Source organism: Ascaphus truei, chromosome 2 (assembly GCF_040206685.1).
Source record: "Ascaphus truei isolate aAscTru1 chromosome 2, aAscTru1.hap1, whole genome shotgun sequence".
Lineage (NCBI taxonomy): Eukaryota > Metazoa > Chordata > Amphibia > Anura > Ascaphidae > Ascaphus > Ascaphus truei.
The window spans coordinates 474,642,749-474,667,755 of NC_134484.1; the positions used below are offsets into that span (position 1 = coordinate 474,642,749).

The window sequence follows — 25,007 nt, forward strand, 5'->3', positions numbered from 1 at the left end:
TTACATTCTATACATTCTATAATAAGCCCCATTACATTCTATACATCCTATAATACGCCCCATTACATTCTATACATCCTATAATAAGCCCATTACATTCTATACATTATATAATAAGCCCCATTACATTCTATACATTCTATAATAAGCCCCATTACATTCTATACATTCTATAATAAGCCCCATTACATTCTATACATTCTATAATAAGCCCCATTACATTCTATACATTCTATAATAAGCCCCATTACATTATATACATTCTATAATAAGCCCCATTACATTCTATAATAAGCCCCATTACATTCTATACATTCTATAATACGCCCCATTACATTCTATAATAAGCCCCATTACATTCTATACATTCTATAATAAGCCCCATTACATTCTATACATTCTATAATAAGCCCCATTACATTCTATACATTCTATAATAAGCCCATTACATTCTATACATCCTATAATAAGCCCCATTACATTCTATACATTCTATAATAAGCCCCATTACATTCTATACATTCTATAATAAGCCCCATTACATTCTATACATTCTATAATAAGCCCCATTACATTCTATACATTCTATAATAAGCCCCATTACATTCTATACATTATATAATAAGCTCCATTACATTCTATACATCCTATAATAAGCCCCATTACATTCTATACATCCTATAATAAGCCCCATTACATTTTATAATAAGCCCCATTACATTCTATACATTCTATAATAAGCCCCATTACATTCTATACATTCTATAATACGCCCCACTACATTCTATACATTCTATAATAAGCCCCATTACTTTCTGTACATTCTATAATACGCCCCATTACATTCTATACATTCTATAATAAGCCCATTACATTCTATACATTATATAATAAGCCCCATTACATTCTATACATTCTATAATAAGCCCCATTACCTTCTATACATCCTATAATAAGCCCCATTACATTCTATACATTCTATAATAAGCCCCATTACATTCTATACATCCTATAATAAGCCCCATTACATTCTATACATTCTATAATAAGCCGCATTACATTCTATACATTCTATAATAAGCCCCCATTACATTCTATACATTCTATAATAAGCCCCATTACTTTCTGTACATTCTATAATACGGCCCATTACATTCTATACATTCTATAATAAGCCCATTACATTCTATACATTATATAAAAAGCCCCATTACATTCTATACATTCTATAATAAGCCCCATTACATTCTATACATTCTATAATAAGCCCCATTACATTCTATACATTCTATAATAAGCCCCATTACATTCTATACATTCTATAATAAGCCCCATTACATTCTATACATTCTATAATATGCCCCATTACCTTCTATACATTCTATAATAAGCCCCATTACATTCTATACATTATATAATAAGCCCCATTACATTCTATACATTCTATAATAAGCCCCATTACATTCTATACATTATATAATAAGCCCCATTACATTCTATACATTCTATAATAAGCCCCATTACATTCTATACATCCTATAATAAGCCCCATTACATTCTATACATTCTATAATAAGCCCCATTACATTCTATACATTCTATAATAAGCCCCATTACATTCTATACATCCTATAATAAGCCCCATTACATTCTATACATTCTATAATAAGCCCTATTACATTATATACATTCTATAATAAGCCCCATTACATTCTATAATAAGCCCCATTACATTCTATACATTCTATAATAAGCCCCATTACATTCTATAATAAGCCCCATTACATTCTATACATTCTATAATAAGAATCTTGAAGAAGTTATCACGAAACGTGGTTCAGAGGACGTGATGACGTCACACGTTGCGCTTTCCAGCATGGATGCCAGCAGCTTCTAGCAGACCTCACGAGCCCACGCCAGAGTTCTCTTCAGCTGCGCACTCCACGAGGCACCTTCCCAGGCTGACCGGCAGGATCGTGTACCCAGGGCCAGCACAGATAAGTCTACAGGGCCATCTTTCCCTCTTTTCTGTCCTCCAACCCCCCCCTCTCCCACCCGTGTGCTGTAGGGGTATGTTATTGAGGGTCAGAGCTAGCAGGTTACACGATCCTGCAGTATTGTTCTCTCCTCACAGGGTTAACATATATTGGTGTGTAGGGTACCCCTTTCCCTCATCTCTATCCCTATGTGTAGTTATTTACTAGCAGGGACAGGTTTTGTGGGGCTCACACCATCATTGTTCTATAGGTCATTGCATGTCAACTGTATCTATATTTATGTGTGTCAACTATGATTACTATTGCTACTGTTGTACCTTCTATCTTATCACTGGTGAAAGGTTCATAGTGAGATAGAGCTCACACACATCCAATTGCCTCTAGTGGATGTATACTATATACAGTGCTCCAGTGACGTCATCTATTTCAGTTAGCCTTCACTGCCTCATACCACAGGCATTGACTGTATGCTATCTGACACTTATAGTGCTTATGTGTAGTTTTCCAATTGTTTTGGATTAACCATTTGGTTACTTACCCCACTAGCACATACTGTATTTAGTTCATTCTGTTCACCATTTATTCTGGTACCATTTTTTACCCACCTAATAAAGCATTTACTTTATACCATTTATAGGTTTGGTTCAGATTATTCCTGTGTTGTTGCTTTTTTATTAGGGTGACCTACCCTTCAGACGTTGAGTGCATTAATAGGCCCTTATCTGTATGCATTGTGTCTTTGCATCATACAGGGTTCTTTGTGTTTTTGATTGGTACTACAATATGTTGTTACTTCATTGTAAAATACCGTACTGGCCCGGATATAGCCCGGCCTCGCACATAACACGACCCTAAAGTTTGGAAGGTGTTCTACATGAAAAATAAAAGGTGTCAGGCTGCGCATAAAATACGAGGACAGTTTTCGGAAGGACATTTTAAGGAAAAAAACATAGCACTATATTCGGGCCAATACAAATGTTTTTTTGTTGAGAATAACAAAAGACACGGGTGCCCAATGCTACATCCAATTGACAAAACATATATGGTAATAAGTATAAAGTACAAATACTTCAATAATAAAATTTTCTTGGTTATTTAGTCAAACCCTTTGGCCAAAGCGTCATAAGCCGGCATACCAACGTCAAGGTATAACCAAAACTGCAGGTCCTAACACTAAACTGTTAGCCTTTCCTTTTACCTCTGTATGAGGGGATACAACCATAATAGGTCCTGTCCATACAGCAAAATGCAAAACCTCCCATGTTAAAAAGGTGGGGAGGGGTGAGCCCTGGGAGGAGGGGCCACCTACCTCCATACAACTGTTGCCAGTTAGAAATTAAATGAACACACACAGGAATATGAAAACAACCAATAGATCTGGAGATACTCAAGTAATATATTGAATTTATAGCTTAAATGTGAACATTGGTGTTGTGCCAATATTTCCTGTACCTGCTGTATCGGTTTCACTCTGACTCTTCCTTTGTAAAGTATAATCTGTGTATGTCTCAAAAACTGCAATAAAAAAGATTGAAAAAAAAAATAAGTAACACACACATTGGTAAGTGGCCCCTTTTCCCAGAGCTCACCCCTCCCCACCTTTTTAACTTGGGAGGTTTTTGCATTTTGCTGAATGGACAGGACCTACAGTACTATAGTAGTTTCCCCTCATACAGAGGTAAAAGGGAAGGTTAACAGTTTAGTGTTAGAACCTGCAGGTTTGGTTATGCCTTGTTGTTGGTATGCTGGCTTATGACGCTTTGGCCAAAGGGTTTAGCTAAATAACCAAGAAAATTTTATTATTTAAGTATTTCACTTTGTACTTATTACCATATATGTTTTGTCAATTGGATGTAGCATTGGGCAACCCTGTCTTTTATTGTATACGTTTGCCACGCTCAGCAGCACTCTTTTTGACATAAATATATATATCTATATATCTATATATATCTATATATATATATTTAGATATATATGATGGGATGGGTTTTGGAGTTTGAGATTACTGGGAATGTGTATGTTTTGAGAATAACCTGAAACAGGAGCTTTTCTTGTTAATTTATTGTGGTTGGACGCGCCTTTTTAAAATGATACCTCAATAAATATATGGTGGCTTCAGAAGCCATTCACTCCAGAGACTTTTCCGGCCGAGCCCACTTGCTCCATCACATTTGTACGATCTCTGTGTTGTGGGTGAACCGGAAAGATCACAGTGCAGTAAGTACAGTATAAACACAACATATACTCTTCAGCTCACCGGCGATGGCATGGGATGTAAAAAAGGGGAGAGCTTCCAGAAGCTACAAAAACAGGACTTTACAACAAACTAAAAACATGGCGGACATCTGTCTGGAGTTTCACCTGTTACCGTCTCCAGGAAAGTTAGGAAAAATACCTGACTGAAGTCAGCAGATATTAACGATCAGCATCAATACCTGGGGTCAAGTTCTTCTCTAATGCTTCTCTGTAAAAAGGCACAAAGACCATAGTAATCCCCCAAGTTACACTGTGCGCCTGTCAGGAAGGTCTCCGTGTTCTATACAGGTGGAAAGCACGCACAGGACACTTATCTCATACAATTGAAGAAGGTAATACGGCACTACCGGTTATTATTTAGGGAAATCACTTTACGTGGTGCAAGGGAAACAGATGTTTCATGGGATTGTGTACTGAGAAAGTATTGTTCTCTTTTGTCTACTAACAATAAATAAATAATAAACAGGGGACTTACAAATTAAATGGGGCAAAATTAGGCCAATTTATAATGGAGACGGGGAACCCCAATGTTACATCCAACACGACAAAGCATATAAATTCTTCTCTCATAAGTGACGGTCACTTGGTTAAATTATTTGGCCAAAATAGTGATAATGGATAAGTGTTTCCTCTAACAACGCGCAGAGCGCTCTTAAAGTTAACGCAGGGATTGAATGGTGCGTTACTTGGCTATGATCTGAGGGTGGCGTCTCTCCAGACCCAGAAACATAGGTTTTGCTGGAGAGGAGGGAGAGAGAATATGCAAACGAGCACTATTAGCTTAGCTTCCTGGTATCTCTGGGGTGTCCATTTCTTGCGCAAAGTAGCAAAGAGTGACTTACTGTGAGAGCTCATTTGCATGTCATTACCCAGAATCCCTGGCTGCAGTGGAAGCATTGTTTGCTGGGTGATAATGGGGAAAGACGGGGTTGCAGATCTGTATGAGATATGCGAATGTGCTCACAAGCGGTATTTGTATATTCAGTACGGTGCTGGGTTTGTGTCACTTTGTTTTTATACACCATAACCTTTTTTTTTTAATGTAACTTAGTACGAACAGATCTCCCTACCTCACTATGTTCCCCTTTGCAATCTATCAAAAATGGAACATCTGAACAGCGTCTGCTCATCTCCTTAATCCCTCTCCTGACCCCCATCACGTTCTGGATCACCCACAAAAGTTCTCCCCCTCACCTTTAAGGCTCTCCACTCATCTGCTCCTCTCTACATATCAGCTCTGATCTCTCGCTCTGCCCTTGCTCGTCTCCTGCACTCTGCCCATGACTGTCTCCTTTCCATCCCTTCCATATCTACTGCTCTCTCTCGCCTTAAGCCCTTTCCCCTCACTGCCCCTTACCTGTGGGACACCCTCACACTCAGTATACACCAAGCACATTTACCCCCCACCTTCAAGTCAACCCTAAGAACTCACCTTCTGAGTGAAGCATTTAAATAGCCCGGACTCACCGCTACAACCCTACACTCACAGTCGCGCCAACGTGACCAATCACTGCCATCTACGGCACTAATGGTCTCTTTTGTAAATCACTGCTTACGCTGGGGGTGCTACCGTATGTACATGAAAATATACCGATGTTCATACAAAAGCAACATTTCTCAGTTTGTGTTGGCTAGAGAGTGATTCTCACATATCTAACAGTTGGCCTTGGGTCTTCTCTCCTTTTACTACAAATCTTATGGGTGAAGGTCTAACATGGCCAGGGAAGAGGGTAATGCTTCCGGTCCATGAAACTCCATAACACTGTACTGTTTGTATTATAGGAATGAGCAGCACATCCGCAATTGGCCTTTTTTCGGCAGTACCCAGAAGCCTCTGCAGCCTGGGTCAGTTTGCCTGCTCTGCGTTTGGGTGTGTGGATGCCACCTTTGTGTGCGATGGACAGGAGGACTGTTTTGATGGATCTGATGAGCAACGATGTGGTGAGTGTCTTGTTCTGACAATTTCTCAAACGCTTTGCTATGTCGTGCATGACGGGTTGGAGTCTCCTTCTGAAAAACGTTTCCGGGGAATGTTTAATGGACAGAGACACGAGGTGTAACGAGCGGGGAATGGGCAAAGTGTGAGACCATCACTAGTTTGCGCATCAGCTTCTGTAGTAAATATTTCCTTGCCTCTAACATTGTGACGCTGTAGGAGCTCTCATCCCTGCATCTTATCAATTACATATCGGAATATACCATGTCGTCGCCGGCCATAAAGCACCTTCTGGAGTGGGAAGACACCTTGTGGCCCATGCAACTCCATGGATTTTATTCTATAGAGTGCGATAGGGCCCATCTGGCGCTCCTGCCCAGAAAGCACACAACTCCAGCGCTGCACTTCCACTCTTTATAGAAGAAGCCCCATGTATCACATTTGGGAATATAGCTCCTTAATGAAAAAGATATTTATCATTTGGGTGGGAGATATAAAACGATCATGGACTGACAGGTATTTCGCTCTCGGAATCCAGGTGGTCACTCTGAGAATATGGGGTCTGCAACCTGTTCCCCGCTCTCTCTATAAAAACCTGCTGAATGCTGAGCTGTTCTTCCAGACTTCCAGTTCCTAACCTGTTGTGTCTGTGCTTCTGATCCCGCAGGCACGTCTTCCACATTACCCGTCTCCTCCACCATGGCATCTTCGTGGATTGTTTCCACCCCTGGACCCAACACCTGCTCCACTAAGCAGTTCAGATGTGCTAGTGGGGAATGCCTTCCCATGGAGAAGAAATGTGACCTGCAGAGGGATTGCGCAGAGGGCTCGGATGAGGCCAACTGTGGTATGTAACGTGGCAGGGGTCCCAACTCAGCCGGAGAGCACAGCAAAGCTCCCCAATATCTGTTAAAGGGGCTGTAACATGTTCTAAGTCAGACAGCTATCCAATGAGCAGAGCCGCAGACAGCCATCCAATGAGCAGAGCCGCAGACAGCCATCCAATGAGCAGAGCCGCAGACAGCTATCCAATGAGCAGAGCCGCAGACAGCCATCCAATGAGCAGAGCCGCAGACAGCCATCCAATGAGCAGAGCCGCAGACAGCCATCCAATGAGCAGAGCCGCAGACAGCCATCCAATGAGCAGAGCCGCAGACAGCCATCCAATGAGCAGAGCCGCAGACAGCCATCCAATGAGCAGAGCCGCAGACAGACATCCAATGAGCAGAGCCGCAGACAGCCATCCAATGAGCAGAGCCTTTAGTGGTGTGGGGTTTAGTTTTTCTTGCAAAGCACAGCGAGCCATGTTCCGGGCAGCCCCAGTAAGGGCTATAATGAGAACAGAAAGGAAAGCCGGCAGCTATTGTCATTAAATGGGCTTGTGCCCTATATCCTTGAGATTGCGTACCAGTGATTAAACATGTGATGTAGCCTTGGGGACTAGAACTCCATGCATCGTGCAAACACATCTCATTGTCATGTATATGAAATCTTTATCATGTTATAAAATAACTCAGCGTTGGTTCAGGCTCCAACCCTAATCTGACGTTCCTCATTCTCTAAACTCCTCCTCCTTCCTCTTTGCCCAGTGGATTGCATCCTGGCTCCCTGGACTTCCTGGAGTGAGTGCAGCCGCTCCTGTGGGCTGGGGGTGATATTCAGACGCCGCGACGTGCTCAGGGAGCGCCTGCCCGGAGGACAGTGCGCAGGAGCCCAGTTTGACAGCAAGAGCTGCTTTGTGCAAGCCTGTCCAGGTAAGGAGATGAGGGGCATACGTGGCTGCCGTGGCCTCGGGCTGGTTATAAGATTAGTATAACGCAACAGGAAGATTTAATGCAGAATTATTCTTCATTTTCTTATGCAGATGTAGCAAGACGTACTGTTTTCGGCACCTGGGCAGGCCGCAGATCCTCAACCGTGACTGGCCCGGTGCCGGAGGATTACGCAGTGGTTGTGGGTTCTAGTCCTTTTGGGTCTGGCACTATGGACAGCCTTTTAGGAAGTGTGGGATGGGACTCATTTAAATATACTTTGTTCTAGCCACCTTTAAAACCAACTTTAACTCACACTTGCTTAAAGAAGCATATGAGTAGCACCGTAGATATTACTAGACAAGATACATAAAGCTTGGCCCCCTGTAGAAGCACTTACCAAAATCCCTTCCTACTGTCTCTGTACGTTCTCCCTACCTACCAATTACATTGTAAGCTCCTCGGGGCAGGGACTCCTCTTCCTAAATGTTACGTTTATCTGAAGCACTTATTCCCATGACCTGTTATTTATATCTGTTTATTATTTGTTATTTATATGATTACCACGTGTATTACTACTGTGAAGCGCTATGTACATTAATGACGCTATACAAATAAAGACATACAATACATAGACATTACCATATCTCCCTGCCGGATTCCTCAGGTGTCTCCCTAGTTTATTTGGAGGGACGTTTGAGAGGATACTGTATATGTACAACTGGCGACTGCTAATAAAATGAGAAACCTCTCACCTGCGCAGGGGTGTGTGACCTGATTCTGGCAGTTTCGCCCATCCCTAGTAAGCAGCGTATTGTGTGCGGGACGTGCGTCGTGGTCGTACATTTTGATGCATTCAGAATTGTTTGCGTCTGCTTGCAAGAAACACAAACGTTTGCATGCTTGTTATTCATTATGTGGAATGATTATTATTGTATAGAATTTGCATATGTGCGGCACCGCCAACATCCCGACGCCAACATCCCGACGCTGCCTCTAACGCCACCACGCCGCGGAATCTGTTTTGTTTAAAAAAAAAAGTTGACTTGCACGCCGCTTATCACACAATTTTTTTTTATACATTTGTTGCTAAAGTACCTTTAGCGAGGCGTTATACATGTAGCACTCTTACCCCGGGTATTCCCGGGTTGGCGAGGGAAGGTGTACCTGGTGCTCACCTGTTGTTAATTAGGACAGATCCTGAGCCTCCGCTGAATGAGAGATTGGGGTAACGAGTTTGGCGGTGCCTCCACCTGACAGGGGCCTGGCCTATGAACAGGGGTAATCCCTCCCAGGAAACGATATTTTACACAATAAACATGCAGATGGCGATGGAGTGAACAATATATATCTAACTTTACCAACAATGAATACACTGTACACAATCAGACAGTGACTCAGGGACCTATCTGGGGCCTAGTGGGACTGCCCTATACCTAGGAGAGCCTAATTTGGCCTCCAGTGCATCCTTTCCCTCCCCTCCTAGACAGGAACTGCCTCTTAACTTGCAACACATCAGGAACCAGTCACAAGGGCTTGGCCCATATCCAAGGTGGCCTTTGCGGCAACTGTGCCCTTACTTCAAGTCTCAGAGATTCCAGAGGTAAAAAGGAAGATCCCTGCTACATACATATGCACTAATGTGTTCACTAATTACAGTAATGAGGTGTACACAGCAGATACAGTACATATGTAAACTCCGTACCTGATAAAATAATGAGTCTATCTTCATTTACCTCATGACAAGATGTCACCAGCCAACCTTGCTTCAAACATCTTCATGAGTATTCCCACTTCTTGGGACCTTTTTTGGGACTTTCATACCTTTTCTTGTGAGTCTCATCAGCTACCTATCCCCCTCTCGATGTTCTGTTAATATATATTGTATGTCAAAAGATCTGAGTTCCTCAGCATTACTAAACAAGTCCAATCTGATTCATGGACCTCAGTGGAGCCTCCTGGGGCGAGTTGTAGTTCATTTTGATCAATGCTTTATATCCTAAACTCATCTATGATAGAGACCTGTCCCCTGATAACCTGATATCTGTGCTTTCTCCCCAGTGAACGGAGCCTGGTCTCACTGGGGGGACTGGTCAGCTTGTGATGCTGAGTGCCAAGGAGGTGTGAGGTCCAGAAGGAGGACTTGTGAAAACCCTCCACCAAAAAATGGGGGGCTGCCGTGTCGTGGAGAAGCTGTGCGGACAGAGACCTGTAACCTGCAGCCCTGCGGGGATTCACAAGGCAAGGAGAGATCTTCAAAGGTTTCATCTCTATCAGGGGCGGCCAACTCCAGTCCTCAAGGGCCACCAACAGGTCAAGTTATCAAGATATCACTGCTTCAGCACAGGTGGTGCAGTCAACAACTGATCCACTGATTGCACCACCTGTGCTTAAGCAGGGGTATGCTTAAAACCTGACCTGTTGGTGGCCCCTGAGGACTGGAGTCGCCCACCCCTGATATATATTCATTCAAATTAACACCATGAGTTCTAGGGGTGTCTGCAGCACAAGATTACTTTGTGGGTTTTGTGTTTCAAGGTAATTTTAAACACAGAGAGAGATTATCACCTCCATCCGTGTGACAAGGTACTTAGGGGCAATTTTGCCCTAGGTACTTAAGATTTGAGAGTAACATTAGAAGAATTATACTGGAGTTATGTTATGCTGGGAGGTAACACATTCCGTGTGTCTGTCCATCATCTTACACTTTCTTATTCTCCTCCAGGGCTGGTTTCAACCTCTCTGTCTAGTGATGTGTTTCAATCTGTGCAACAATCCTCCAATCACAACCTTTAACTTTAAGCGGGAGGAGTCACTCAGCTTTGATTCAAGTAAATGGCACGTTGATGCTGGTTCGGGCGCCGATATCCCTCGCTACCACTTATCGGAGCTAAGTGTATCCCAGTGAAGGAGTCTGTGTATTATCAGGAGGTGGAAAAGGCTGCTTTGGTAGTAACATGATAGTCCTTTTTAAGCATGCCTGCTAGCACAATGTCCGGTATCACCATATTTCCGGCACGTTGATGCCCTTTTCACAAACTTGATAGGGAAACTCCAGTTGGTGTTGCCTCCTGTCGCTTATCCAACTAATACATTAAGAACAATATTGTCCCGGATGGTGCTATAACTAGTAATGTTCCTCGTGGATCACAGAAACAGAATGAGTGTTAATGTTGCTAAACGCTATTGATGGGATATTATTTTGTGCCGTTCCTCTCGGCAGAATGCGGGCCCCAGATGGTTTATGTTGAAGTGGGCGAGTGCGAGGCTCAGCAGCTGGATCGGTGTCCTCGGACCTGCCGTGGGCTGAATGCAGAGAACGTGTGTCATGGCGGCTGCATGGAAGGTGAGCAGTGAGCGCTGCGCAAGCATTCGTTGTCGAATTATTATTATTATTATTATCATCATCGTTTATTGTTATGGCGCCAACATATTGCGCCGCGCGGTACAATGGGGGGTTCAGAGTTATGTATATTACATAAACAGAATGACATGCCAAATAAGGACAAACAGACACAGAAGGTAATGAGGGTCCTGATCCCGAGAACTCACACTCTAGAGGGAAAAAGGGACAATGTTGGAACAAAAGGTAAAGCGGCCGCTCGTTGTGGAGTTTCCCTCTTGGTGGGGGATGGTGCAGTCACACAGCTGATCCCATTAAGGTTTGGGGGTGAGGGTGTTAGTGTGGAGTTTGGTCCAAATGCACGGCTGGTCCCAATAGAATAGAGTTGGAAGGGGAGAGGGGGTGATGGATGTTGGAGTAATGCCAGGTAGGCTTCTTTGAAAAGTTGAGTTTTTAGGGAGTTTCCAAACGTCTGAAAGCCGGGGGACAGTCTGATGGTGCGTGGTGGGGAACACCTGAGAGAGAGCAGCATGGGAGAAGTCTTGTAGGCCGGAGTGAGAGGAGGTCATAAGGCAGTATGAAAGGTGGATTTCATGGGCAGAACGTAGAGGACGTTTAGGGATACATTTGGGGATGAGGGCTGACATGTAAAGGGGGTCGTTTTGTTTAGAGCTTTGTAAGCCAGAACTATGGTTTTAAATTTGATCCTGGGGGATATGGGAAGCCAGTGTTGGGATTTGCATAGTGGCGCAGCAGAAGTGGAGCAGTGAGTTAGGTAGATGAACCTGGCAGCAGTATTTTGGATGGATTGGAGTTGGGATAGGCGGACAACGGGAATGCCAACTAGGAGAAGGTTGTAGTAGTCAATGCGGAACAAGATGAGTGAATTAGGATTTCAGTTTTTAGGAGAAAAGAGTGTGTCCTAGCTATATTTTGGAGGTGGAGATGGCAGGACTTAGTGAGAGAGTGAGTATGAGGAATGAAGGAGAGTGCAGATTCAAAGATCACCCCTAGGCAGAGGGCTTGGGTTGTTGATGATATTGTGGTATTATCGACAGGGAGGGAGAGTTTGTGTGTCGGGTTGGAAGTGGAATCTTGTCTGTGAAGTAGGTGGCAAGGTCTTTGGCCATGAGGGTGGACTGTGGTGCAGGTGCAATTGATGCACAGATGTGGTGCAGAGAAGGGAGTTAAAGGTGGCAAATATTCAGGATTAGAGGACAGAGTTAGTATGAGGGAAGAAAAGTAGGTTTGCTTGGAAAGGGAAGGTCAGTGTTACAGGAGGAGAGTATGAATTTATAGTGCTGGGAATCGGCTTTAGAGCGTGATTTCCTCCAGAAACGCTCAGCCGTGCATGAGCAGCTGCAAATCCGAGGAAAAACTGGTTAAAAATCACCAACAAAATGTATCAAAAAAATAAACTCAATGCCTTCAATTTGATGTTTTGCTTCGACAAATGAAGTCCTATTTTTGCCCCAGTTTTGCAGTTCAGAGACTCTGATTCAGCGATAACTGACATTTAAGTCAATGGCATGATTGGGATGCGATACCCGCATCGGACTTTAGTAAATGCCGGCGATTCTCAGCAAAAACTAGAGGTGAAAGGTTAAAAACTAGGACATTAGAAAGAGGAGTATTTATACCTGGATACTCTGCATTGCTATGTTTGTCCCATGCCCTGACACCATCCTATGTTTCCCTCAGGCTGCCGCTGTCCTCCAGGTCTGTATCTACAGGATGGTGGCTGTGTGAATATCAGCCAGTGCCGCTGCCACATGGACCAGGAGCTTCAGTTTCCGGAGGAGACCTTCAGCAAGGACAACTGCAGTGTGTGGTGAGTATCACCGTGGGGGAGCTGACGGAAGAGTAGGAAGCAACTCAAACTGAAATAAAACATGCATATCTATTTATATAGTACTGTGGTAGGGTCGGTAAATAGTCCACACACTGTACTTGTACTGTAACAACCACACAAGTAAACAACGTTAGGTACACCGTTCCTTTAAGGCAAAACAAAACCATAAATAGAAAATCCTACTCTGTTAAGGAGACTACTGTAACTAAACAGAACAGGCCCTGACTAACTGCCTGGTTAGCTAGGCTAATTACTAGTTCAGCAGGCAAAAAGAAAAAGTAATCCCTGTAGTCATGCACTCTACCTCTAGTGTAATATAGGAACTTAACTGTGAATCACTGGAAAGAGATGGTTTCCCATCTCCACTAATACAATATAATTTATTAAACAAGAAAATTGTTATTAAAACCTAAATCTAATTAGCGCTGCTAACCAGACATGCATATAGTTCTGCACTATCTGTGAATGCTGCTATATCCCTATATACAGTAATAGCTGAGAGAGAGGGTATGTTACCCAGTTATATCTTCATGAATATGCATCCCTTGTATCGCTGAGCACCCCCGATGAAGTTCCTGAATGGAACGAAACACGCGTCGGGTTTTGATGACGTCACTGTCATCAAGTTTGTAGCGCAAGTGCAACGGAGGTTGCATCTCTTACACTTTATTGCTGCTAATCCCGCTAATAGATAGTTTAAAAAGATGTGAGCTGAAATAAGCAACCACTAGTGCTCAGATAGGGTGTCTGTGTTTACAAACTTTACTTTGGAAGCAAATTTGCACCGACGGATGCGCAGTGACTTGACCACGATGTTTAACCTTATACAGCCTCATGGTACTTAGTGCACTGAGCAGTGTACAACTACACTGAATTGGGTCAGAAACTTAGCACCTATACACTTTTTTTTAGCTTTGATTTCATGCTACGTTACAATTTGCTTCAACAGCATAAACCTACTGACACTCTTAGTCTAGGGTTTCCAGTGATTCACAGTTAAGTTCCTATATTACACTTGAGGTAGAGTGCATGACTACAGGGATTACTTTGTCTTTTTGCCAATTATAGTTTAGATTCCCAAGTGCACCACTCTTATCTATCAGCAGAGCGGTAACTTCTCTTTTTCTAATAATTACTAGTTCAAACAGAACATAGCATAATATATACATTTGTAATCAACAATAAGTTCGTTATCTAAGGTGCTGGGATCCATCCCAAAGCTTTCCAGGTATCCCTCTGGGAACTTTTACACGTTGGAGATGGGTCAGCCCAGCTTCCTTGGCATAATGGGGAAATCGAGTTGCTGAAAGTCATGCACGGCATCCTTGCAGAGTTGTCCAGGTCTTTGGAGCTTCCAGTGCTGGGTGTGCATCCCAGCCAGTCCCAGCAGGCACTGCGTCCTTGCAGGCCCGGGGAACTGTTTCAACCCGAGTCCTTGCAGGTTGGGGCAAGACTCCCTTCTGGCAGCTTGCTGACTGCCTTTTAAACCTCTTGCAATCAGGAGTTCAGTGTGAACTAATTAGGTGCACCTGCAGACTGCCTATGTAGAGGAGTTAACCTCCCACATACTGGAAAGCCTGCATAATGCAACCTCCTGCATACACAGTGTCTATGACTCTGTCATATATCCCCCTCCCCAGCATAACATTGTCCTGTGGAGCGGCCCAAGCACCGAGACTGCATCATTGTCGGAGAACTTATTTTTCTTTTCTTTACTTCCAGTTAAAGAAGTCCCCAAATGTCTCTTCATTTTCTGTGACTTTCTGACTGTCCGACTTCCAAAGAGATCTGTGGATCTGGTTCTCCTTTGTGCAATGTCTTTTGCATCTTCGCTCCTACCAGCACCTTTTGTTTTCCCCTTTGGGGCAATCATCTGGCCTTGGGGCATGTATCACAAACATGTGCTTCCTCTTTATAAAATCCTGGCCACAATGTATATTCGTGATTGAAGAGGACACAGGTGCCAAAGTCCATGTAACTCATTCACTCTCACAGTATCTCTTCAATTATCTGCTCTACTATGGCTCTTCACTCTTTGCTCGTTCCTCCTCTCTAGCTTTTTGCACAGCTAGCTCAGCCAGCCTCTGACGCTTGAGTTCTTCAGACCATGATGCACTTAGCTTCCTCAACCCTGCAGAGAGCCTCTCGCTCAAGCCCATCTTTCCGTTTCTCCAACTCTTCTTCTACTCGCCTGACAACGAGTTCTTCCACACGTCATGCTGCCTCCTCATCCATGTCACTGGCAAGAGCTGCGTCTAGTTCAGCATTATTGAGCTCCAGCCCCTCCACCGCGGTGCAGCTCATATATTCTGACTGGAACCCGTGGCATCTCTCGTTTGCAGCTGGCAAATTTTTAGTCCTGTGCTTCTTCTTTTAAGTTTCTTTATTGACAGGTATCACAAGATTACAGAGAAGATAAAGTACCATTTATACATATATTTAGCAAGAAGTGACGAGTAATTCCAACAAGTAAAATAGTCATATACATACACTAAAAATAGAGACGATAAGTTGTGAAAAAAACTTTTTTTAAATATATTTTTGTCTTTAAATTAACCAAAAAAATCTGGACAGGTAAAATGGTATTAATACTTCCTACAGTATGTGTATTAATAATAAAGACTGCATTTTTGTTGTGAAGAACCGTATCATGCGCAGAGGGTTTGAGGCTTATTGAGCGGAATTCTCAGGCAATTTCGAGATCTTTGAAAGCTAATTAACGGATTCTAAATATTGTTGCATTGATATCAGAAGGTAACTCCTGGGTCAGTCGATACTAGAATCACCGGATCAACACTTTCATTACCAGGGCTACATGTAGATATTACCAGCCTAAGTCTAAAAGAGAAAATATTAGGACCATGCAAGGTTAACATAACAAGAAACATAGAATAAGGACAACATGTCCAACTGAGTATAATGTCTTCTAATTGAACTAGTAAGTGCTGTTCCTGTAAAATGAGAAGCCCATTCCCAATGAGTGAGAGCTCGTATCATGCACACTGCGGGTAATGACGGGTAATCAATGTGCTCAGGCTATTTCTAGTCATTTTCAAACAAGCTTGGGGGGGGGGGGGATTCTCCTCTAACTTTGGTAGATTCATCTGAATTGTTTTGAGAAAAGAGTTAAAGTTTGTGATCCAGTGAGAAAAGAGCTGTTTTTTCCTTCATGAACTTCTGGAGTAACATATAAACTAGGAAACTCTGACATCAGCCACTGAGTCAGCCTGTGGCTGGGAGATAGAAATGGTGTCTCAGAGCCAAGCTTGTATTCTGACCCAGCGAACATGTAAGAACATTTCTGTCCCGGATGTAGAGATCAAGGAATCTGTTTTGGGCTACGATGGCATGACTGGATTTGTATTTCACTCCTCCATCGCAACTCCGTTCGTCTATTCTGCATTTTACTGTATGAAAAGCAGACTGTAGCACTGCAGACGCGCTTATAGCAACCCATAGGTGGCTTGGTGATGACGTAGGATCTATATCCGCTCTAAATCACACAGGCAGTTTCTTCACATCCCTGTGGTGACTTTGTTGCTGATATTTTCTAACATTTGATTGAAGTGTAATCCAATCACTTTGGATGAAGTGTGATGGCTTGAATTATTCACACTTCTTTATTTGCTGCAAATTTTGTTAATTAGCGATAGAATTCTGATTCTTTAGCACATCCTGCTGTTCTCCTCTCAGGGCCTACACCTCTTCCTGGTGCTTGGTCTGAGCTTACATCAATGCGTCAGTCATTATATTTTGGAGTTCAGCAGATTTCTTCTTTACTGCCATGGGACGTTCTCCAATCCCTTTTCAGCATTTCTCGTAGCTCTGCCATGTCACAAAGTCTCTCCTCCTCCATAGTGTGTCTCTGTATCCTCATCACATCTCTCTTCTCGCTTTTCCACTTCTTCTGCTTGTGGAGCAGCGTGTTTTGTACCAACTTCCTTGCTTCCTGGTTTGGGTCTACAGCCATCTTTTCCATGGCCTCCTTCTGTGACCAGAGTGTCTCTTTCAGCGTACAATCTCTTTATCTTTTCCCCCTAATGGCTTCACAGCTTGATCAATTTCCTTTTTTAGAGATTCAGCGTTATCCTGCTGAGTTTTCATTTTCAGATAGCAAGGTTTTCTGTGATATAGGCGCTCTAGTGCCGGACCCATGTGGTATATACACTCATATTCCTCCAATAATTTCACAGCACAGGTACAGGGGCTAGAATAATCCTTACACAGTTGTCAAGTGGTGTAGAGTCCTTAAAGGGGCCAATTTTCCCTGAAGGGACTGAGTGAAGGGATAGTAATCCACCACACTGAGCCTCATTGGGATGTTCCCTGTATCTTCTACTAAACCACCCAGATAGACAATGTTGCATGGAGATTTCTACTCACATTTCTGCAGTGTCCCCAACCTGTGCTCATTGTAAAGGCGTAGTTATATAGTGAACAAGAAAGTTCACAAATCCGGCGCTCAGAGACATGTAAAGAAACTTCACAGCATCACAGAATATATCATGGAGAGGGGTAAATGACCGATTTAAGGGCTTGCCTCCAGAAGTGTTCGGCGTGAGATAGTTAATGTCTTTTGTGATAAACTTGCACATATGCAGTAAAGCATTTGAATCACAGAACTCACAGTTTAACAGGAGGGCCCAGCGGTATCCCCACGGTGTCCGGAGGTTCTTCTGGTCTTCTTTACCACGATCCTAAGTGCGACTGCTCCGTCGTACTGGGTGAAGGAAACTGAATAGGATCTTTGTCCGGCTGTGTTGTCAGTAACCCGGCGTGCTACTGATGACGTCTTGCGTGAATGTGATGCTCCTCCCAATGGAGAAAATATCGATGCACCGCCGGAATAACTCATGCAGAGGCTGAGGGATAGTGGAGCTCTGGCGGATCCTCTGACGCGTTTCGTCCATTAAAAAACGGAGGTGAAGAGGTCTACACCTCTGTTTTTTAATGGACGAATAAAGTTTGATTTTTTTATTGCAAATCTGACCCACTCTCTTGGCTGTGCGCTACATCTCTTGGATGCTGATATTGAGCTTTCATTTTCACCTGTTCTAAAATGGAGGAGCTGCTAGAGAATATGGTTCTGGCTGTTACTTTCTCTGAGAATAGCTCTGATTTTCCATAGTTGAGTTGACGTTCCAGCTCCTGGCACTCTGTCTGCACCACTCTGTGCTGTGATACTTCCTGCTCCAAAGCACCTTCAGCCTCTTCCAGTGATAGCTGCAGCTCTGACTTTTCCTGACAAAAAAAGGACCTAAGTTGTTCATGGGGTTTTTAAGTTTAAATGTATATTAATCAGGGCGAGGTTTGGCAGATAACATTTGATAATTGGGATCGTTTTAGATGTCAAATAAAGCACTGAATCAGTTATACATATACTGTAGGTTTGTATCTGCTCAGCACTTGGAGATGTATCTGGCAGTGTAGTGTTAATCCCAGCCTTACAGTTAAATCACTAGATCACGGATGGCTACATTAATAAAAACGTCATTCTATATACAGCGAATGTAAAGACGGGAAGGTGACATGCAATGGCTCCGCCTGCTCCGTGAACTGTGGCTGGTCAGCATGGACCCAGTGGACTCCATGTGACCGGAGCTGTGGGACAGGAATCCAGGAGAGATTCAGGTACAAAGTCTTCTTCAATCGTAACATTACAACTTGTTTTAGTGGTTTTGTCTTACAAGTAGGAGACAAATAAGAGAACCCCCGCAGCTGTCTGGATGTGTAGGTGTAGGTGCTCCCTAGGTAAGTATATACAGTAACGAACCAAGGAAAGAAACCTAGTTCGGCCACTCTAAACACCTGAAGGGTGATATGATGAACACATTAAAACATACACTTTATTGCAACAAATTAAAATAATGGGTAATAAAACAATAATTAAACGCTTGGATCCTATGAGTATGAACACTAGATGAGGTGTTCTGGATCAATTAGAAGGTAAAGTGCAATTAACCACTGATACTGTGTGCTGCAGTGTGAACGAGTGGGTGTGGTAGACCACTGTCCAATGTTACCAGGACACCGTAATTGATCGCTGCTGTAGCGGTGTGTGCTAGTATATATAGACCCTAATGTAAAAGTATACAGCACGTTAACATGATCAGATGATAACATTGGACAGTGGTCTACCATACCCACTCGTTCATACTGCAGCACACATTATAGTGGTTAATTGCACTTTACCTTCTAATTGATCCAGAACACCTCATTTAGTGTTCATACTCATAGGATCCAAGCGTTTAATTATTGTTTTATTACCCATTATTTTAATTTGTTGCAATAAAGTGTATGTTTGTCTTACAAGTAGTAATACAATTTGTGAAAGGGATATTTCTGAATGTGGTGGCAGGAGGGATATTTTAGCGAGTATACAGTAACAGAGTTAGCTTGCAGAAAGTTGAGTTCTTGATTTAACGTTGCATATGAATTTCTGAGTCTATTGAACTGGTATGAAGATTCCTAGGTTGTGAATTGATCTAAGCTGTAGTTTTCTGGGTTGGGAAGTCAGATGTAATCTTCTCGTATTGTTCCAGAGCAGCTCACAAAGTGAGAAAATGTCAGGATTAAACTTTCTGGGTTTAAAGATAAACTGGTTACTTGAGTTTGGATGCACATTCCTGGGAGCGCTGGTGAACATATAGGGCTCTTATTTACTAAGCTATGCTGTGCCATACGGCACCTTTGGATGCTGAAAGAAAGACTCCTAATAACCTATTCAAGTAATGAGCTTTCTTTTGGCATCAAAAAGGTGTCGTATGGCAGGGCACCACTTAGTAAATATGCCCCCATTTTGTCTTGGGTTTTGTAGTACTGTTATTGGATGGGAAAACACTCCTGGAATTAAAGTTAGATGTGTAGGATTAAGTGGCGGTGTCTTGTTTAAGAATATAGTACAGTCCCAAAGTGCGGGGAAACAGCCTCAGGCGAAGAGAATCTGGCTTGTGCAGCCAACACAACCGAGACACATTATTCAAAGTACAGGTCTCCTCTAAGACAGAGATACAAAGTAGAGCTCTGCTCACACGTTCATAATGACGTTCTCCAGTTAATGTGACAGCCAGGAACAGAGGAAAGACAACATTTCAGGTCCCATACGGAGCTTTCATCAGGCTCACTGTTTGCTATTAGATTTCTAGGCCTGATGGTAAAGGCCAACACTTGGTTCGTTTGAATTGGTGTTTTCTAATATGATTTAATGCTTTGTTTATTGCTTGGTGCTCGTGACTTCCTTTTTATGCCTTTTTCTACTTCCCCTGCTGATCTCCACAGGTCTCCAACTAACCCACCCAGTGCCAATGGTGGCTCCCCCTGTGAAGGAGATTCCAGAGAAGTGCAGGAATGCCACTTCTCCTGTGCTAATGGTAGGACAATCTTTCAGGAGACATACAGTAGGGCTAAACTTAATATGGGATCTACATATACTTGGCCAAGTCATATGGGATGTGACCGTGTCCCTCGTGACACTCAGGGCTTGGATAACCCAGAACTCACATATAACTCTCACATACAGCACGTTTAACCAAAAGCTAGATAGTCAAAACTGTACTGTACATTCATCACTCTCTCACAGGCAAACATATACATACAGGTGCCTCGCTCACATAAAGTCACAAACCCACTCGTCTTCCTCTCACGTACATACACATACTCAGATACATTGTACTCTAACACAGCCAAATACTGAGATATTAATGCTCACCAAGCATGAAAGAAGGGAACGTAGAGGTTCAAAATCACACAAAGAAGCCTCGGAGATATATTAAAGTCCTTCAGGGACAGTTTCTTAAGACACAAGAGGGAGATCAGTAGATTGGTTATATGAGGGGAGTTAGGGAGGCGTTACACAGTGTGCATATTATAAGGGAATGTGACTGTCAGACTTTCCTTTCTGGGCACGAGGTGTCAGGTGATTAAATCCCACCCAGGCAAACAGATCTGTATCAAAGTAAGAAACGGGATTAGCGAGCAAAAATATATAAATAAACAGAAAGCTGCGTGTGTTTAGAGGCAGTCTTCAGGGGCTTATTACATTCCTCCCAGTCCCAAACGTCAAGGGCCTTTCGCCAAGTTTGAGGAGGTGCGATAAATTATTGTGAAATAACTCAAACGTAAAGTATTCCATGCATGGTTACTGAGTAAACCCCCATAAGATTAAGTAGAAGTTATGGTTTAGAGTAGGCAAATGGGTCAGTAGTAATTATGGATCATATTTACAAACAGTGCTCCTCCGGTCCAAGACAACTGTAAGTGAATGGGCCACGAGGGGTCTTCCAGTACTTGGACTGTTGTAAGGAATAGCACTGCTTAGTAAACATGGGCCTGCGTGGTTTCAGTGTCTATGCATTTATTGTGTCTATTTGGCGCCCCTCTCGGGTTTGAAACTGCAGAGACAGACGGACTCTGGAGTGCATGGACTTCCTGGTCCTCCTGCTCCAAGACCTGCTTCTATGACGTGGAGCAGATTGGACTGCGGAGGAGGTTCCGTCATTGCAATAGCTCCCTGACGATGTCCCCGGTGTCACCGTGCCTGGGAGAGAGTGTGCAGGAGGAGCCCTGCGACACCTCGCTCTGCCCAGGTAAGAAACCCGTACAGTACGTATTATATAAAGAGCATGTCATGCAGACCTCTGACAACCCGAGGGTTATACAAGTTAATGTTAGAGGGCAAGTCAGTTGTCCAGAAACAGGTCTGATTATGCAAGCGGCAGCGCAGGTTAGGGCAGCCCATCTGACGCTAACTCACATTGACTTGAATGGAAGGTAGCGCTAACCCGTACCGCCGCATGGTGAATCTGCCCCTAAATACTTTATACCAGGTGTGGCCAACTACAGTCCTCAAGGGCCACCAACAGGTTTTAAGGATATCCCTGCTTCAGCACAGGTGGCTCAGTCAACAACTGGAGTGGAGTTGGCCACCCTTGCTTTGTAGCATTTCTGCCATCATTTGGTACGTAACGCCGAGACCTTCATAGACATGTCTCCAATCTTCTCTGCTTAGGCTACATCAGAACAATGCGTCCCAGTTCCCGTAGGAGAGAGTACATTTTCATGGCTCGTAGTACCCATATTTTAGATATATCGTCTGTTGCCCGGTATCCCAAAACCTTAGAGATCTTTCCAAGCACTAACAAACTCTTTCCCTATGTAAGAGATGCATAGGACAGTGCTGAGTATCTCTCTGTTACAATGACGTAACACTAAGGCGTTTATCACTCTTCCAGTTGCTGGAAGCTGGTCTCCCTGGAGCTCTTGGACAGAATGCACAGCGACATGTGACTCTGGGATTCAGACCCGGAACCGCTCGTGCTCTAACCCGAACCCCTCCCATGGGGGCTCTGACTGCAGAGGCCCGCAGATCCAAACCGGGGAATGTAACACCCAGCCGTGCAAAGGTAACGTAACTTTCCTGTACCCCAGTATGCTAGTCCCATACATTGTGCAACCCTGCAGGTGCAAAGCTGCTCGGCTCCGCGGTTCCCTCCGTCAGCCGGGGCTTGTGCTGAAGCGCACTCTATACTACTGTGAAGCCTATGTACATTTATGGCGCTATATAAATAAAGACATACAATGAGTTTGACCACAGTGGGTTGCCATAGAAATCATTGAAGACAACTAATAAGGGAAAATATATAATCACTCATTCAGTTTAAGGATATTAAATATTTGCTTTTTCTCTTTATTAAGAATCAGGGAGCAAGACATGATATGAACTTATCTCTATATATGTATTTAAGGGCAGATTCTGCTTTAAGGCAGCCTTGGGGCCTTATTCTACAGAGCCCTAAGCAGATGTCCATGCTGCTTTCCAGCACAAATCCCCATCATAGTCCAACATGTACAGTATACAGAGAATGATCAAACTGGGAAGCTGAAGTTCTCAGGCTCTCCTCCGGGGACAGGAGGATTGCTGATGTGTTTATGAGAAGCTGAAGTTCTCAGGCTGTCCTCTGGGGACAGGAGGATTGCTGATGTGTTTATGAGAAGCTGAAGTTCTCAGGCTGTCCTCCGGGGACAGGAGGATTTCTGATGTGTTTATGAGAAGCTGAAGTTCTCAGGCTGTCCTCCGGGGACAGGAGGATTGCTTATGTGTTTATGAGAAGCTGAAGTTCTCAGGCTGTCCTCCGGGGACAGGAGGATTGCTGATGTGTTTATGAGAAGATGTAGTTCTCAGGCTGTCCTCCGGGGACAGGAGGATTGCTGATGTGTTTATGAGAAGCTGAAGTTCTCAGGCTGTCCTCCGGGGACAGGAGGATTGCTGATTTGTTTATGAGAAGCTGAAGTTCTCAGGCTGTCCTCTGGGGACAGGAGGATTGCTGATGTGTTTATGAGAAGATGTAGTTCTCAGGCTCTCCTCCGGGGACAGGAGGATTGCTGATGTGTTTATGAGAAGCTGAAGTTCTCAGTCTCTTCTCCGGGGACAGGAGGATTGCTGATGTGTTTATGAGAAGCTGAAGTTCTCAGGCTGTCCTCCGGGGACAGGAGGATTGCTGATGTGTTTATGAGAAGATGTAGTTCTCAGGCTCACCTCCTGGGACAGGAGGATTGCTGATGTGTTTATGAGAAGCTGAAGTTCTCAGGCTGTCCTCCGGGGACAGGAGGATTGCTGATGTGTTTATGAGAAGCTGAAGTTCTCAGGCTGTCCTCCGGGGACAGGAGGATTGCTGATGTGTTTATGAGAAGCTGAAGTTCTCAGGCTGTCCTCCGGGGACAGGAGGATTGCTGATGTGTTTATGAGAAGATGTAGTTCTCAGGCTGTCCTCTGGGGACAGCAGCATTGCTGATGTGTTTATGAGAAGCTGAAGTTCTCAGGCTGTCCTCCGGGGACAGGAGGATTGCTGATGTATTTATGAGAAGCTGAAGTTCAAAGGCTGTCCTCCGGGGACAGGAGGATTGCTGATGTGTTTATGAGAAGCTGAAGTTCTCAGGCTGTCCTCCGGGGACAGGAGGATTGCTGATGTGTTTATGAGAAGCTGAAGTTCTCAGGCTGTCCTCCGGGGACAGGAGGATTGCTGATGTGTTTATGAGAAGATGTAGTTCTCAGGCTGTCCTCTGGGGACAGGAGGATTGCTGATGTGTTTATGAGAAGCTGAAGTTCTCAGGCTGTCCTCCGGGGACAGGAGGATTGCTGATGTGTTTACTTGACATGAATGTACTGAGATCAGAAGAGGAAAAGAGAAATATTAGCAAATGACTTACAATTCTCATCTTCGCCATAACAACTAATTCATTTGCCATTTATAATTTATTTTGGGGATAAAGGAAGGTTTTTTGCCTGGTTGGATCCACGTTCCTGGCACTTTGTGCTACTGTAGATGACTGGCGATGTTTTTACAAGTCCTGCTTCTCTTCCTCCCCATCACAGAGCTGTGTCCTGTGAGCATGATATACCACACTGCCGAGGAGTGTCGCAGTGGAGGCGGAGCCTGCCCCCGGCTGTGCCTTGATCAGGCTGCTAGCGTAGAGTGCGCCTCCGCCTGCTACGAGGGCTGCTACTGCCCCGAGGGGCTGTTCCTGCAGGACAACAGCTGTGTGCCCCTAACCCAATGCCCATGCTACCACCAGGGGGAGCAGTACCAGCCAGGGGAGAATATGACCCTGGATGCCTGCAATAACTGGTAAGTACCTCAGCTCTTCTCCTCGGGGGAGGGAATTACATACAGGGCTGAGTAGGATGTTGGTTAAAGGTTGTTACAATGTCGCTTTCAAAATAACAAAAGTAATTACAACAAACTCAATTCCTTTTTATTATAAGATGATTATTATTGTTACAATGTGGTTTGTTATCCTGATTGCGTACTTGTTAAAGACTTAGGTCTATATTCACTAGCGTATGAAAATATTATATTGCTGAATAGACAATATA

General features: G+C 43.7%; 1 protein-coding gene across 1 annotated transcript in view; it reads left to right on the top strand.

Moving 5' to 3' along the window:
- The window catches only part of LOC142488297 (SCO-spondin-like), a 403,111-nt gene that overhangs the window by 245,567 nt on the left and 132,537 nt on the right, over positions 1-25,007 (top strand). Inside the window, exons 57-67 of the mRNA XM_075588669.1 lie at positions 6,036-6,194; positions 6,857-7,036; positions 7,779-7,943; positions 10,002-10,181; positions 11,164-11,286; positions 12,985-13,114; positions 18,641-18,766; positions 20,414-20,500; positions 21,524-21,720; positions 22,366-22,536; positions 24,507-24,759. Of these exons, the coding sequence (XP_075444784.1) occupies positions 6,036-6,194; positions 6,857-7,036; positions 7,779-7,943; positions 10,002-10,181; positions 11,164-11,286; positions 12,985-13,114; positions 18,641-18,766; positions 20,414-20,500; positions 21,524-21,720; positions 22,366-22,536; positions 24,507-24,759 (1,771 nt within the window). The remainder of the gene's footprint in view (positions 1-6,035; positions 6,195-6,856; positions 7,037-7,778; positions 7,944-10,001; positions 10,182-11,163; positions 11,287-12,984; positions 13,115-18,640; positions 18,767-20,413; positions 20,501-21,523; positions 21,721-22,365; positions 22,537-24,506; positions 24,760-25,007) is intronic.